At 34.6% G+C, this 14,375-nt stretch overlaps 2 protein-coding genes and 1 pseudogene across 2 annotated transcripts; 2 read left to right on the top strand and 1 right to left on the bottom strand.

The window, feature by feature from the left end:
- The first annotated feature begins 223 nt into the window (after window positions 1–223).
- Window positions 224–4,636, top strand: LOC143576007 (uncharacterized). Its single transcript, XM_077060218.1, has 8 exons — window positions 224–487; window positions 1,455–1,550; window positions 1,683–1,793; window positions 1,893–2,202; window positions 2,276–2,366; window positions 3,167–3,497; window positions 3,606–3,754; window positions 3,826–4,636. Exons 1-8 carry the CDS (start codon window positions 224–226, stop codon window positions 4,340–4,342), a joined length of 1,869 nt encoding a protein of 622 aa, XP_076916333.1. The 3' UTR covers window positions 4,343–4,636.
- Window positions 4,637–5,622: 986 nt separating this feature from the next.
- On the bottom strand, window positions 5,623–5,887 carry LOC143576013 (protein RADIALIS-like 3 pseudogene; annotated as a pseudogene).
- A 6,065-nt stretch (window positions 5,888–11,952) lies between these two features.
- LOC143576012 (anaphase-promoting complex subunit 10-like) lies at window positions 11,953–14,027 on the top strand. Its single transcript, XM_077060222.1, has 6 exons — window positions 11,953–12,154; window positions 12,222–12,282; window positions 13,332–13,424; window positions 13,496–13,566; window positions 13,682–13,786; window positions 13,877–14,027. The coding sequence occupies exons 1-6, from the start codon at window positions 11,976–11,978 to the stop codon at window positions 13,944–13,946; spliced, it is 579 nt and encodes a 192-aa protein (XP_076916337.1). The 5' UTR covers window positions 11,953–11,975; the 3' UTR covers window positions 13,947–14,027.
- The last annotated feature ends 348 nt before the right edge of the window (window positions 14,028–14,375 follow it).

Raw genomic sequence — 14,375 nt, 5'->3', positions numbered from 1 at the left:
GTTTTAAGATTTTCCATTTTAAGTCGGTTTTGGGCCTGGACCTTTGTGCAAGAAAACTCCAACTGTAAATTACCAAATTACCCTTCCTTCCATTTTCCATAACACGAAATCTATCTAATTTGGGGGTTTCTTAAAACCCTAAACTTGCAAAAGGGGTTTATGCTTCTGCTTATGCTTCAACCTCCAAATCTTCATCTCCACTGAATTCATTCAGCTGCAGACAATGGCGGCTTCCAAATTAGCATCATTGGCTGCAATGGCGGCTGCCGCCGCCGCATCAACCACCACTTACGCGTACGCCGACGGTCCGTCGTACCGGTTCAATCCGTTTGCTCAATCTCCGAGTCCATCACAGCCGCCTCAACCGGAATCGAACGCGGAGCCGAAGCCGGAGGTTGAGGATTCGAAAGGCGGATTTGATCCTGAAGCTTTAGAAAGAGGAGCTAAAGCACTCAGAGAGATTAATAGTTCTCCGTTATCTAAACAGGTGATTGTTCTTATTATGTTATTAATAATAATAATATTATTATTATTATTATTATTATTATTATTATTATTATTATTATTATTATAATGCTTTGGTATCATAAGTTTATAATATGCTTGTTTATTGGTGTACTTTGCTATAAACATATTGACAAATGACAATGCTCGTTTTGGACGGTGAGGTTTGTGCGTATGAATATGATGCTTAACGTTTTCTTTTAATTAGGTTAGAAACTAAAGGATGGATACAAGTTATTCATTATTGAACCAAATACCGAAATGTCAGTTTCGGTTTTGCCATTTGGGTCGAAAAAAAAAGTTAGCGAAAAATAATGAATTTGGACCACATTTTTTGTTAGTTAATGATTAATTTGATTATTATACATTTGGGATAATGCATTTGGATTAAATATAGATTAAACTATCGTAAATTATTTCAGATTTTATATAAAAGTAGAAATTTATAATCTTGGTTCGGTTTTTTTTGGCTTTAGTTACACGCAAAATTGAAATTGAACCAAAAGTTCGGTTTGTACGAAAACATAAAACCAAACTGTTGTTTTTTGTTTCGGTTTGGGATTGATTTTTTTTTTTGGTTTCATGCATGTCCCTAGCAAGTTTAGCTTCTGGTATTATAACTTTATAAGGCTATAACATGCGTATTCAGTTGTATGAAAACTGGTTTAGAGGTGGTGTACTCTGCTATAAGCATATCAGCCATGCTTGTTTTGGGTGCCGAGAATTGTCTGTATGAATATAATGGTTAAATTGCTGAATAACATTTTCTTTTAATTAGGTTAGAAACTAAAGGAAGGATGAAAGTTATTGATAATTGCTTGTTTGTATGATTCTGTAACTTCTGTTTGTGATGCTCATATGGACAAAATGTGAATGGTTATAAATGTTTACTTGTTGTAACAACTTGCAACAAATGAGTTGCTAAGAGCAAGTTTTTTCATTTTTGTTAGGTATTTGAGTTGATGAGAAAACAGGAGCAAGCTCGTCTTACTGAATTGGCGGCAGAGAAGGCTCATCAGGAAGCTATTCAGGCTCAACTTGATATTGTGAGTAATATTTTAGGTCAATTATTTATCTTGATATTTGTATAAAAATAATTTGCTCCAAAAGATGTCTTTAGTTTGATATATTTTAACATCTAATAACCCATATTTTCTAATGCATTCATTCCTATGCAGGAAAGACAACGAAAACTGGCTGAAGAACAAAGGAATTTATTACAACAACAATCCAACGCTAAGGCCCAATTATTGCGATATGAAGATGAGTTGGCTAGGAAAAGGATGCAGGTTCAGTTAGTTATTTGTAGTTTTCTTTTAATAAATGTGAATACTATACTCTGATTATGCTCATTAGTGTTGATTTTTCATCATCAATAATATATGTAGACAGATCATGAGGCCCAAAGACAACACAATGCTGAGCTGGCAAGAATGCAAGAAGAGTCTTCGATACGAAAAGAACAAGCAAGACGAGCAACTGAAGAACAGATTCAAGCACAACAAAGACAAACCGACAAAGAGAGTGCTGAGATAGAACGTGTAACCATTAAAGATAAAGCCATGGCTGAAGCTGAAGCCCGGGCCCATGAAGCAAAACTAACTGAGGATCATAACAGAAGGATGCTTATAGAACGTGTAAATGGTGAAAAACAAAAGTGGCTTGCTGCAATCAACACAACTTTTAGTCATGTTGAAAGTAATAAAGAGTTAAACAGCAATTAACAATCTACTTATATCACCGATTGCTAACTTTGTTTTTGTTTTTGTAGGTGGTGTGAGGATGTTATTGACTGATAGAAGCAAACTAGTAATGACAGTTGGTGGAGTAACTGCCTTAGCTGCAGGAGTTTATACAACCAGGTACGTTAAACTTAATTTATCTAACTAGGGTTCGTTTGGGTATATGGAATTGAATGTATAAAGGAATGGAATGATTCATTGCATTTCATTATTATGTTCAGTTTGGATAGGGGAATGTAAACGTCATTCAAGTTTGCTGCTTAATATATCATCATTAGACTTTACATGCTTAGGAAAGATATACAAAGCATATTTATACTTTAATGAAAAAAATTTCAATTCATATATGACTATTTTCTGTATTATGTTTAAATCAAGAAATATATATTTTTTTCTAGTTAGTACACAATTTAATTGAAACAGTTTATCTGCAAGAATACTTTTATTTGCAATAATAAAAAGTGTTAATAAAGAAGTTTAGAAAATCTCAAATAAGATTAAAACAAATATTTCTCTTTAGTTAGTCTTGAGCTATTAGAAATTGTGTTATGAAATTTGAAAATATGTTAAGAAGTTGTATCTTGTTGAGGAATTAGTAATCACTAATTTTCTAAGGAAGAAAAAAACTAGATTAAAATATTAACTTTTATTCCATTACTTGTAGGAATAAGTAAAAAGCACCCTCCCTTGAGGAATGAAAATCCTTAAACATGGAAGGAATCACATTCCTTGAGGAATTGTCCACTACTCCATTATATGGTTTAACACATTTTTTTACTGTGATGGAATGGTTCATTTCGTTTCTGCATACCATACACTACTTTAGTGCTTTGGTTACTATTTTTCGTGTTTCAAATCGCATTACTAGCAGCACATATTTGTTACAAGTTTGATTGTTACACTCCATTGCATAATTTTAGGGAAGGTGCAAGAGTAATGTGGGGATATGTAAACCGGATTCTTGGGCAGCCATCATTGATTAGGGAATCATCTATGCCTAAGTTCCCATGGTCACGGATAGTAGCTCAGGGAACACAAAAAATTAGTAATTTGGGAAAATCAGCTTCTGTGGAGAATAAAAATAAATTTGGGAATGTCGTGCTTCATCCTTCTTTGCAGAAGAGAATAGAGCATATTGCCCGAGCTACTGCAAATACCAAGTCCCATCAGGCACCGTTTCGCAACATGCTCTTTTATGGGCCTCCTGGTACTGGCAAAACTTTGGTTGCTAGAGAAATAGCCCGAAAATCGGTATGCTTAAGAAATAACCATAATTATGCTTTTGATCATTTATCAATGTCACAGCTTGCATGCTTATTTATCTGACATGCTCATATCATGTACATATGTATTGTTCAGGGCTTAGATTATGCAATGATGACAGGTGGAGATGTTGCTCCACTTGGTGCACAAGCGGTTACTAAAATTCATGAGATATTTGACTGGTCAAAGAAGTCAAAGAGGGGTTTGCTGCTCTTTATTGATGAGGCTGATGCTTTTCTTTGCGAGTAAGTTATGTTTTGGCCGACCCTACCCGATCAGAATTTTTGCTGACTCTTGCATTATATCTCTAATGCAGGCGTAACAGCACACACATGAGTGAAGCCCAAAGAAGTGCTTTAAATGCTTTACTTTTCAGAACCGGAGACCAATCAAGAGATGTTGTTTTTGTACTAGCTACAAATAGACCTGGTGATCTCGATAGTGCTATAACAGACCGTATCGATGATGTCATCGAATTCCCACTTCCACAAGAGGAAGAACGGTTCAAATTATTGAAACTCTACTTGCACAAATATCTTTATGAGACAAATGATGACACGAAGAAACTCAAATGGCATTCACTTTTTGCCAAGAAAACTCAGAAAATAGTGGTTGAAGATTTGTCTGATGATGTCATTCGAGAGGCTGCTAAAAAGACAGAAGGTTTTTCGGGGCGTGAGATTGCAAAACTAGTTGCTAGTGTTCAAGCAGCTGTTTATGGCAGGCCAGATTGCACTTTGGACTCCCAGCTGTTGATGGAGATCGTTGATTATAAGGTTGCCGAGCATCATCAAAGAATCGAGCTTGCAAATGCAGGTAGTCAGCCAGCTTAACCAAATCAAAATTAATCTTTGTGTTACATACATGAAACCAGTTTCTACTTTTCGAGATGAGTTAATTGATGCCTGAAATTTGAATTTTGAGAGCAAATAGATTTAAAGGGATGGCTTTTAGTAGGATTTTGAGATATAGAGGCTTTGGCAACTAGGGTTTATGCTCTTTTGTTCTAAGCTTGTGTACTTGTTTTCATAAAATTGGTTTTTATCTCGGAACTTGATGGGATTACCATTCATTATACCGTGCATTCATATCCTAGAGCTCATTGCTTAATTTTTGCTTGAACATATGAATAATGAGTTGATCGTTCATTTGTCGCTGAACATGATGTGGTTTATGCATTGCGTAGCACCATACACTATGCAAAGTTGTGACCAGTGGTTTAAAGTAGTTCATATGATTCTTATTTCACTGTAAACATATAGTTAATACACTTAACAGTACAACAATATTTAGGCAGCCTCCGATTCTAATTTTATCATTTTAAAGATAAGACATAAAAGATAAATAGGGTGCATTTTAGACTGAGAACCGGCAGGCAAAACTGTTGCCAGGGAAAATCAATATGCTTCTCGTCCGTTTAATCAATTCTTCAATAGATCTACCAAGTTATGTGTTATTGACAAGAAACACACCTCTATCAAGCTAATTTGCGAATACACACTCATCTTTGAGTTGATAGAATACACAACTGAATTAGACTTTAGTCCGCTTGCTCTACATTTCTATGTTAATAGCCTTCCGCCCACGAAATATTAATCTTGTCATAAAAGATTATCCAAGTCAGGTAGCTTAAGAGTTTCTGTAATTCTGTTTGGGTTAGTGTGTTAGTTTATATTAGCGGGTGATTAGTTTAGTTTTAGTACTACAAATTGGATACAAGGCAGTTCATGTTCACAATATAATCTCTCATTGTAAATAGACTCGGTTAATTAAATTTCTTTTAATCTAACAATAATCATAATATTAGTAAACAAAAAAATAAGGTTGCCCAAGTTTTATGACACAAAAGTTCTCAAAGCTTTAGAATCCAGTATGATTAGCCACTAACCCGCTAATATTAATTACATTAATATTAATGTAGGCAGTTCAAGTAAACTCTACCGCTGTGGTCTAACAATCCTTGAAAAGCTTGATGATATCCAATGGTTGATTTAAGTGTAGGGATTAACACAAAATTTTAGTCTTATTACACAATTACAATTTAACATCCAACTGAATTACACATACACATTGATCAGAATATATAAACCGATAGAGCAGAAGTTCGGAGATGATTATTTTGAATCTGGAACACAACCTAGAGTACATTGATCAGTGTGTGTAATTTGGTGAAGGAACATAACCCGACTCTATGTGCCTAAGGTCTTCAACAAGCACATCATAGTGTTTCTTCACTTCTTCCGCAGACTTGCCACCCACCGCCCTCGCAATCTTCTGCCACCGGTCAGGGGTGTCTTGATCATAAACAGCGAGTGCGTTTTCAAATAACTTGTTCTGCTTAGCGGTCCAAGAGATTATGGAGTTTGATGCCATTGTGTTTCTTGAATGGTTTGGAGTTTGGAGGATGAGCATTTATAAGCTAATCAAAGTGGTGGAGTTGGGAGAATAAAGTTGCAATAGGGTCAAATTGTAAAGGATCCATAAACTTCTGAGAGTTGTAGATAACACATTCGGTGAATATTTTTGGAAAAATGGGTTGTTTGACAAGAAAACTTGTCCACTTGTAAAATAATGAATGCAAATGGTTTAAAAGATATTTCTTGTCTAATATAGCTAATTCAAATGATTAATTTTCATTTAACACTCAACAAAATATAGGTATATAGTTTGTTCTCTTTTGTCAATCTCAATATAAAGTTTATTAGAAACTAAGCTTTGTAGAATTAACTATTTTTTAGTCTCATGATATCAAAAAATATACTTTGTTACGTAAACAACACAGTTTTTAATAAATTTTATATAGAAATGCAGTAAAAGAAATCAAATAAAACTTGTATCTAAAGTTTTAAAACGAAAACTAAAATAGAAATGAAAAACAAAACTAATTCGCTATCTACTGCCTAATTATGGAGCCATGGTTTTTAGGAAACATCTTTGTCCTCTGTGCTAGATGGGCTTGATGCATGGCTTGCTTATATCCTACCATTCGCAAACTCTACTAATAGCTTTGCTATTCGTGGGATGTTACTGGGTATAGTTGTTGTTTGTTATCTAAATAGCTGATAGAATTTGTACGTATTTCATAACAAGATTAGCAATACATTCTTGTAAACAACGATTTATACAAATGATGTGATTTTGTTTGATGCATGTGTTGATTTCTGTACGGATACAATCATACCAAGTTTGTTTCTACTTGTGTTAGAGAACCTCATTCTTTCATTTGGACCACATTCCTTGATGAAAAAAAAAGGTGGGATATTATGAATATGAGAATATCTCCCCAACTTCACTATTCTATAAAGTTTAGTGGAATGAGTCCTATTCTTTATTATATTGTATTTTACAAATCACTTATATTGGTTGCATAATCATGTAAAGATAAAAATCATATTAATTTACAAAGTTTATTTAACTACTATATCTTTTATTTTATATTCTCAAAATCTAAATTTATAAAACACAAGCGTTTAAAATCCTTTTTATGTGAAAATAAACAAAACTTGATTTTGAACCATAAATAAAATCTTTTTATAGCTTTTCTGAAGGTATTATAACCTCTTTTAGTTGTGTTTAAAGCCCATTTATAGTGTCAAATCATTGGGCATTGGGTACTTTAAAGTCTTTTCATACTGTTGTTCCGTTATATATATACATATATATGTGTGTATGAGAGAGAGAAAGTAAGGTGGCCCCACCAAAACACCCCATACCGTCGGCCGTTCCACCCCCCCCCCCCCCCCCCCCCCCCCGGTTGTTTACCGTCTCTCGACAGTGTTCCCCCCAACACCGCCCCTAAGCTGCCCACCATCCACGCCCATAGGGAACAACCTTAGGAGGGAAGAGATGCCACCCATACACAAGGAGCAGGTACCTCATCTTCCCATTAAATGCTACTTTAATTTATCCTGTTCATGGACTGATGATCTACATGCAATGGTACTATACTCCGTGCAGCAACACTACTGATACTGATGCTCACGCTGATGCTGACATCCAATTTTGTGATATTTTTGAGCATGGAGAGGCATGTAATTAGGTATGGTCGTATGGGTATAATCGTATGAGGGAGTCAAGTCGGGTTGAGCTTAACTAATCTTGAGCTTGACTTGTTATGATCTTCAAGTATAATTCTTATGTTTGGCTTGTCAATAATTTTACTAGCTTCAGTTTGGCTCGTTTATTAATTACATACACTACAAAAGAAAAATGATGTTCGATCATCAACCAAAAAAAATGTTAAATTTGTGCCTTTTTACATGTTTAGATATATAATATACTGTTGCTACATCCAAACCGAGGTTTTAAGGACCTCTCTGGCATGCCTAAGCTTATGTAACATGCATAGCCGGCCCTAAGGGTAGGGCGGTCGACTGTCTCGAGCCCGACGCCCCACTAGGCCTGATTTTTTTTAAAATAAAAAAAACTATATATATTTTTATGTAATTTAAATGTTTAAACTTAATTACACAACTACTATCTTAGTGTAGTGATAAATGTGTATGACTCTCTTCCAATATGTTATGGGTTCTATTCTAGTCTCACTTGAGACATAAATTCTTTTTTACACAACCCAATGAGATAAATTCCTTACATGACATGTTCAGAGGTGCTAGATAGATGATCATGTTCATGTGTTGATATGTATGCCTGATTCTTGGAGCTTGTTCCACTGAACTTCATGTGTGTATGATTGTGTATTGTGTTGTTGAATCATATAATATTTTGGATGCTCCTGCTTTATGTTTGACCCATTTGGTAAATGTGTAGTTTGGTACTTCGTACTTTTTATTTTTTATTTTTTATTTTACTTGTAACATATATCTTATTATGTAGACTTAACTTGATCTATTGTTTAGCAACCCGAATTTTCTAGCTTGCCTTTCACAACATGCTGGCTCGAACAAGGGATCAAAGAATTGAAACAAAGATGATATGGACAAGGGGGACGAATGATGATATGGACCCTCGCTACATTTGTGTTAAGTTTAAACGGTTGTTTTGTATTTAACTTAGTTAAACAAGTATTGTACCTAGTTGACGTGTAGATGTTTATGTAATTTTATGTTTATATGCATATAAATCGTCGTGACCTGTATTTGGAAAAGTTTGCAAACATTTCTAGTAGTTCTATGTATTCTTGAAAATTAGAAATCTTGGGAATACAGAATTTTTTTTTTTTTGAAATGGGCAAGATACTTTTAGCGACAAAACACTAGTCGCCGCTATTGCCTCGTCGGAGCCTTGCCGGAAAAGTATCACGACAACAGTGTGTTTTTAGCGGCGATGGTGTGTCTTAATCCAGTGTATGCATGTTGCTTTATAGTTTTAATCCTTTTTCTTATTATAAAATATTATGTGATAAAATACGTTCATAGGGTGGGATCCGGTACAAATACAATTAACTTATTAAATATATAAATACCCAGAGTAATTACTATTTTGAACTAGCGTAGCTTGTTGCCCGCTTGCCTTCTGTTTCGATGTAATCCAATAAACAATTAATACGGCAAAAAAAAATTATATTATAAAAAATAAAATAATGTAATAATAATTGCTTTAGTTCAAAAGTTATAGAGTAATAATAATTGCTCTAATGTTAACATAATTATTCTAGTTATTTGTACAAATCTCATGATAAAAATCATTTGTATTTGTGTAAGGCCCCGTTCCCGGTAACCCTACTTTGGTGTTGGATTTACTCATAAACACAGTCTTAAAAAGAGTTAATTAAAACTTTCGCGGAATAATTTAAAACTTCATACATCACATTACAAAACATTCATTATTGTCCTAACATACAAATTGTCTTTTCAAAAGTAATTAATTAAAACAGTCTTGACACTTCTTCGTAGATGCCAATCTCTTCCGTCCATGCCATCTGTCCCTCCTCAAGCCAGCTGCCTCAGTCTATTTGTCTGCGTGCATACTAAAAGTCAGCTACGCTGAGTGAGTTCTAGTTAATCATTTAACATACAATACATTCATATCCTTACTCATACGCATCCAAAGATACGTATTCATACCTTATTTACTCTTACTTCTTTCATACAAACTTTATATACATGCACACACGCTTACCTACTTTCTTTCATAAAGCCTTGTAATTTACCATAGGCTATTCTATCTCTACCATCACAGATATTATTAGGGTCTGGTCCCTTCCATCTCAGATATTATCACCCTTCCGTCTCAGATATTATCAGGGTCTGGTCCCTTCCGTCTCAGATATTATCAGGGTCTGGTCCCTTCCGTCTCAGATATTATCAGGGTCTGGTCCCTTCTGTCTCAGATATTTTTAGGATCTGGTCCCTTTGTCTCATACGTGTCGCATCACTCGTTCATACATTCATTTTCATTCATGCATACGTTACATATCTTCTGGTCATGGATATACGTATATGTACATATTCACTCGTATAAACATTCCATAATAACATTCAATACTTAGTCGTACATATAACATACACATATCATACACTTACCATTTAAGTTAAGTGTATTAACAACTATCACAAAGGAGTATGTACACAACCCCAAAAACATAACGGATAAAGGGGCTAGAAACTCACCTGAAGTCGGTTTCTCTCGCCGTTAATAGTAATGCCCTTCTTTAGCTATGCACGGCTAACTGTATAACGCATTACGAGTGTCAAATATCCATTACTACTACTTCTTATATCTAAGTCAATGACACCCTCAACTAACGGGGGTCTGGGGGCAGCGCCCCTGGTAGCGGGGTCTAGGGGCGGCAGCCCCTAGCAGGGCCCAAGGGGCAGCGCCCCTGGCTGGGGTTGAGTTGCATCAGAAAATGAATTTTATAAAATTTTATTTTCATTAACAGTCCTTTAACAAAAATGCATCAGAAAATGAATTTTATAAAATTTCGCATGGAAGAATTTCGCTTCGCATGGGACTGTTTCGCTTCGCATGGAAGCGTTTCGCTTCGTATGAAACTGTTTCGCCTCGCATGGAAGCGTTTCGCTTCGCATGGCTAAGCGAAGCGAAATGCCTGTTTCGCTTCTCATGGCTGAGCGAAGCGAAATGCCTGCCTTTCTTCACATTTACCATTTTTAAGCCATTTTACTTCATGGCTCTTCCTCAGGACCTGATTTTACTCTTTCCCAACTTTTGACACATTTTGACCCCATGCACCTGATCCTGAACCCATCTCTCAAAGTCCAAACACCACATTTTTATCACAAAGTACACCCGAGAGGTTATAACTTACCAAGTTTATATTTTTCTTACATTTTACAACCCGATCTATCATTATATCTGTTTGCATGACGATTCTAACCATAAAACTTAACCATTTAAACCGAAACCTACCTTTGCTTCGGGTTCGAGTTCAGATCCGGACAATACGTAGATCTGGACGATGATTTTTGCCATTTGATGATGTCTACACACGAGATTCTTCCTCTTTTTTACACGGATTTGGATCCGGAATGTAGAGAGAAAGTGTGTGTGTTCTTGAGTGTGTGTGTGTTTGTGTGTTTGGATGAGAAAGGAAAAGAAAATGAAGAAGTGGTTGGGTTATATATATAGGGGGGTTCATGGGTCCCACCACCCATTCCTAATTCCTACTTCCCAAACACTTAACACAAGACTATTTTAACGACACACACTATTAACAAAACTTTCTGTTATTTATTTAACAAAAGTTGGATGTTACAATTTGATCTAAATCCATATGTTCAATGCCACATGTGTAGAAATATTAAACCCATATATAACTATGTTAAACTACTTTTTTATATTTGTTAACATTTAAAAAGATCGACTTCAATTGAATTTATTAGCTTCGATATGTTTGTTTTTGCTTGGGTTTAAATTGAGGAGATATTTAATTAATACTTTAGGAAGATGATATATATATATATATATATATATATATATATATATAAATAATTTAATTACTTCATTAAGGGTAAAAACATAATTTAATCAGTTAATTTGAATGAAATGAGAGAAATGTAATATATGTGATTTAGAGAAGGAAAATATGTAATAAAGAAACTTAGGAAGAAGATATACATAAATGTCCCAAAATTAAATATGTAAAACTAAAGTTTATGGATCAAGATGTATATATTTAGGGGGTGTTTGGGATTTCTTATTTTATCTACGTATAACTTTACTTTTTACTAAATTAATAAGTTATAACATTATTACTTTTAAAAAATTAATAAGTTATAAGTTGATGAAAACATGAAATCCCAATCCCAAACACCTCCTTACAACTTTTATGACACAAATCATATTATACATAATTATAAAAACAAATATTTTGAACTTCATCCCCTTCAGTATCTCTGCAGCTGACCTTAATTACAATTGAAGAACCATCAAGCACCAGGTACAATCTTCAATTAACCCGATTACTCATCATCTCACGAATCAACAAATCGTTTAAAAAATCTAAACTTTAGCCGTAAATTAAGGGTTTAGGGTTTAGCATCAATGGCGACTGAATCATCTGAGGGAGAAGAAGAAACGAAGCTGATGGGCGGCAACCCACAGCTGGTGGTCGACGGTGACCTCCGGGAGATGGCGAAGAACGCCGCTTGGAGTGTCAGCTCTTGTAAACCCGGCAACGGCGTGTCGTCTCTTCGAGATGATAATTATGAAACTTACTGGCAGTATGCATGTTTCCCCTAATTTATTTTGTTTTGGTTGAGTGTGTTTTGATTAATTTGGATGGTTCAGATCTGATGGTGCACAACCTCACCTTGTTAATATTCAATTTCAAAAGAAAGTTAAGCTTCAAGTAAGTCGTATATACCTGCATCTAGGGGTGATCATTATTCGAAGCGGACCCGAAATTCCATTTGAACCGACTTCGAATTTAAATTTCAAGTTATTCGAGTCGAAATTTTTATTTGAATGCAAATCGAATTCGAACCTAGATATCTTAGGGTGTGTTTGAGATTGCTTATTTAGTCCAAAAGGACTTTTTGTTAAAATGACTTTTATAGCTTATGACTTTTGAAAAGGAGTTTTTAAAAAAAATGTTTGGATTAGCTTACGTAGGTACATATGCATTTTTAACCCAAAAGTCACCAAAAGTCACAAATTCATGACTTTTCAAAATCAGTTTTTTTACACTAAATAAAAAGTTATAAGCCTAAAGTCCTTTTCACTTATCCAAACACCTTTTTCTATTTTCTCCTTTCTACAAAAGTTAAAAAGTTAAAAGGAGGGGAAAATAAGCAATCCCAAACACCCCCTTAATACGATTCGATTCGAATAACCAAAATAAGATTTGTATATATTTTTATATAATATACCTTGGACTTAAAAACTTTTGGGCTAAAATTAAAGAGTTTGTTATTTATATTACTATTTTTAGCGTTTAATAAATAACAATACGTTAGATTCACAATACGATCGATTCAAGTTATTTATCTTAGCCCGTTAAAAGCAAAAACAAGAAAAGACCTTTATGTTCTTGGACATTTTGACTTAATTTAGTTATGTTGTTGATGCTAATTTTTCAACGATTTTGGGGTTAAAACCTTCTAAATTCAATACCAATTTTAGTATTATGTATGAATTAGATATTAGTTTAAACTATATATATATATATATATTGATTTTTTTTTCCTAATTTGGTTTATTCAAATAGCGGGAATAGGTTCAAATTAGAGTACGCTTATTCGATTTTTAGGCGAATTAGAGTTCTGCTTAAAAAAATTTGAATTCAATAACTCGATTCGAATAACCTGAATTTGATTCGATGAACACCCCTACCTGCATCTTTTATTACATGTTCATGTATTCTCTACAAATATAATATTCGTTTTGTTGTTTATTTAGTTAGTGGCACTTTATGTTGATTTTAATCTTGATGAGAGTTATACGCCTAGTAAGATCTCAATTCGTGCGGGAGATGGTTTTCATAACTTGAAGGTATTGTTTTCGAATTTATGGTGTTTGGGTTTTATTATGATTTATGAAAGTTGTGTGTTTTGCTATTGTAGGAGATAAAAACAGTAGAGCTTGTCAAGCCAACTGGTTGGGTGTATATATCGTTATCCGGCAACGATCCCCGGTACGCGATACTGGTTTAAGTTTATGCTTTGGATATATCATGAATTTAATTTACTAATTTATAAGTTATGTTTTAGAAGTTGTGCTTATGAATTATGATCATTTTGTTGTGGCAGGGAGACTTTTGTGAATACATTCATGTTGCAAATTGGTGTATTGTCGAATCATCTCAACGGGCGGGATACACATGTCCGCCAGATAAAAGTCTACGGACCGCAACTGTGCGCTATACTTATTTTAATTGATTTTTCCAGAGTTGTTTTTTTTGTGTTGTATGTAACTCGAGAATCTTGTTTTGTGGTGTGTTGCAGGAACCCTATACCGCTCCAACCATTTCAATTCACTTCGACTGAATTCATTACTTACTCGATTCTGAGATGATGAGCGTAAAGATACGGTTTGCCTGCCCAATCAAGTGCAGTGCCATCTTAAGTTTATGGTTAATTGTGTGTGTGTGTGTGTTTTTTTTAATCTTTTTTGTTGTTGGAAAGAATGTTGTTGAACTTGTTTAGGACAACATTATACATTGAGAGATTGGCGTTATGAACCATTGTCCCGGACTTTTCATTACCAATACCTGGCAAAGCAGATGATCGGTAGGGTTGAAACGGGTTGTTCTAAAAAAATGGTCAACTACACAAAAAAAGATTTCTGAATGGTTTTTGGCACGAGTTTATGTTCTAGACAAATGATCCATTAATAGCGATCAGTGGCAATGAACCAGAATCACCACGGTACAATTGTCACCATAATACAATTATACAACGATAGTCTGCGCCTCACTTGGATGTAAACGAGTCGAGCCACTCA

This window comes from Bidens hawaiensis, unplaced genomic scaffold (assembly GCF_021521415.1).
Source record: "Bidens hawaiensis isolate Kalapana, Puna unplaced genomic scaffold, B.hawaiensis_p1.1 tig00027831_1, whole genome shotgun sequence".
Lineage (NCBI taxonomy): Eukaryota > Viridiplantae > Streptophyta > Magnoliopsida > Asterales > Asteraceae > Bidens > Bidens hawaiensis.
The sequence above is the reverse complement of the archived record's forward strand: the minus strand, read 5'-3'. Positions and strand labels throughout refer to the sequence as shown.

Excerpts from the sequence above, each read along its gene's own strand:
- LOC143576012 (XM_077060222.1), top strand. The coding sequence starts at position 11,976 with ATGGCGACTGAATCATCTGAGGGAGAAGAAGAAACGAAGCTGATGGGC. Across the intron at positions 12,155-12,221 it reads AATTATGAAACTTACTGGCA|ATCTGATGGTGCACAACCTC; the intron begins GTATGCATGTTT and ends TGGATGGTTCAG. Across the intron at positions 13,425-13,495 it reads ATGGTTTTCATAACTTGAAG|GAGATAAAAACAGTAGAGCT; the intron begins GTATTGTTTTCG and ends TTGCTATTGTAG.
- LOC143576007 (XM_077060218.1), top strand. The coding sequence starts at position 224 with ATGGCGGCTTCCAAATTAGCATCATTGGCTGCAATGGCGGCTGCCGCC. Across the intron at positions 1,794-1,892 it reads TGGCTAGGAAAAGGATGCAG|ACAGATCATGAGGCCCAAAG; the intron begins GTTCAGTTAGTT and ends TAATATATGTAG. Across the intron at positions 3,755-3,825 it reads GCTGATGCTTTTCTTTGCGA|GCGTAACAGCACACACATGA; the intron begins GTAAGTTATGTT and ends TCTCTAATGCAG.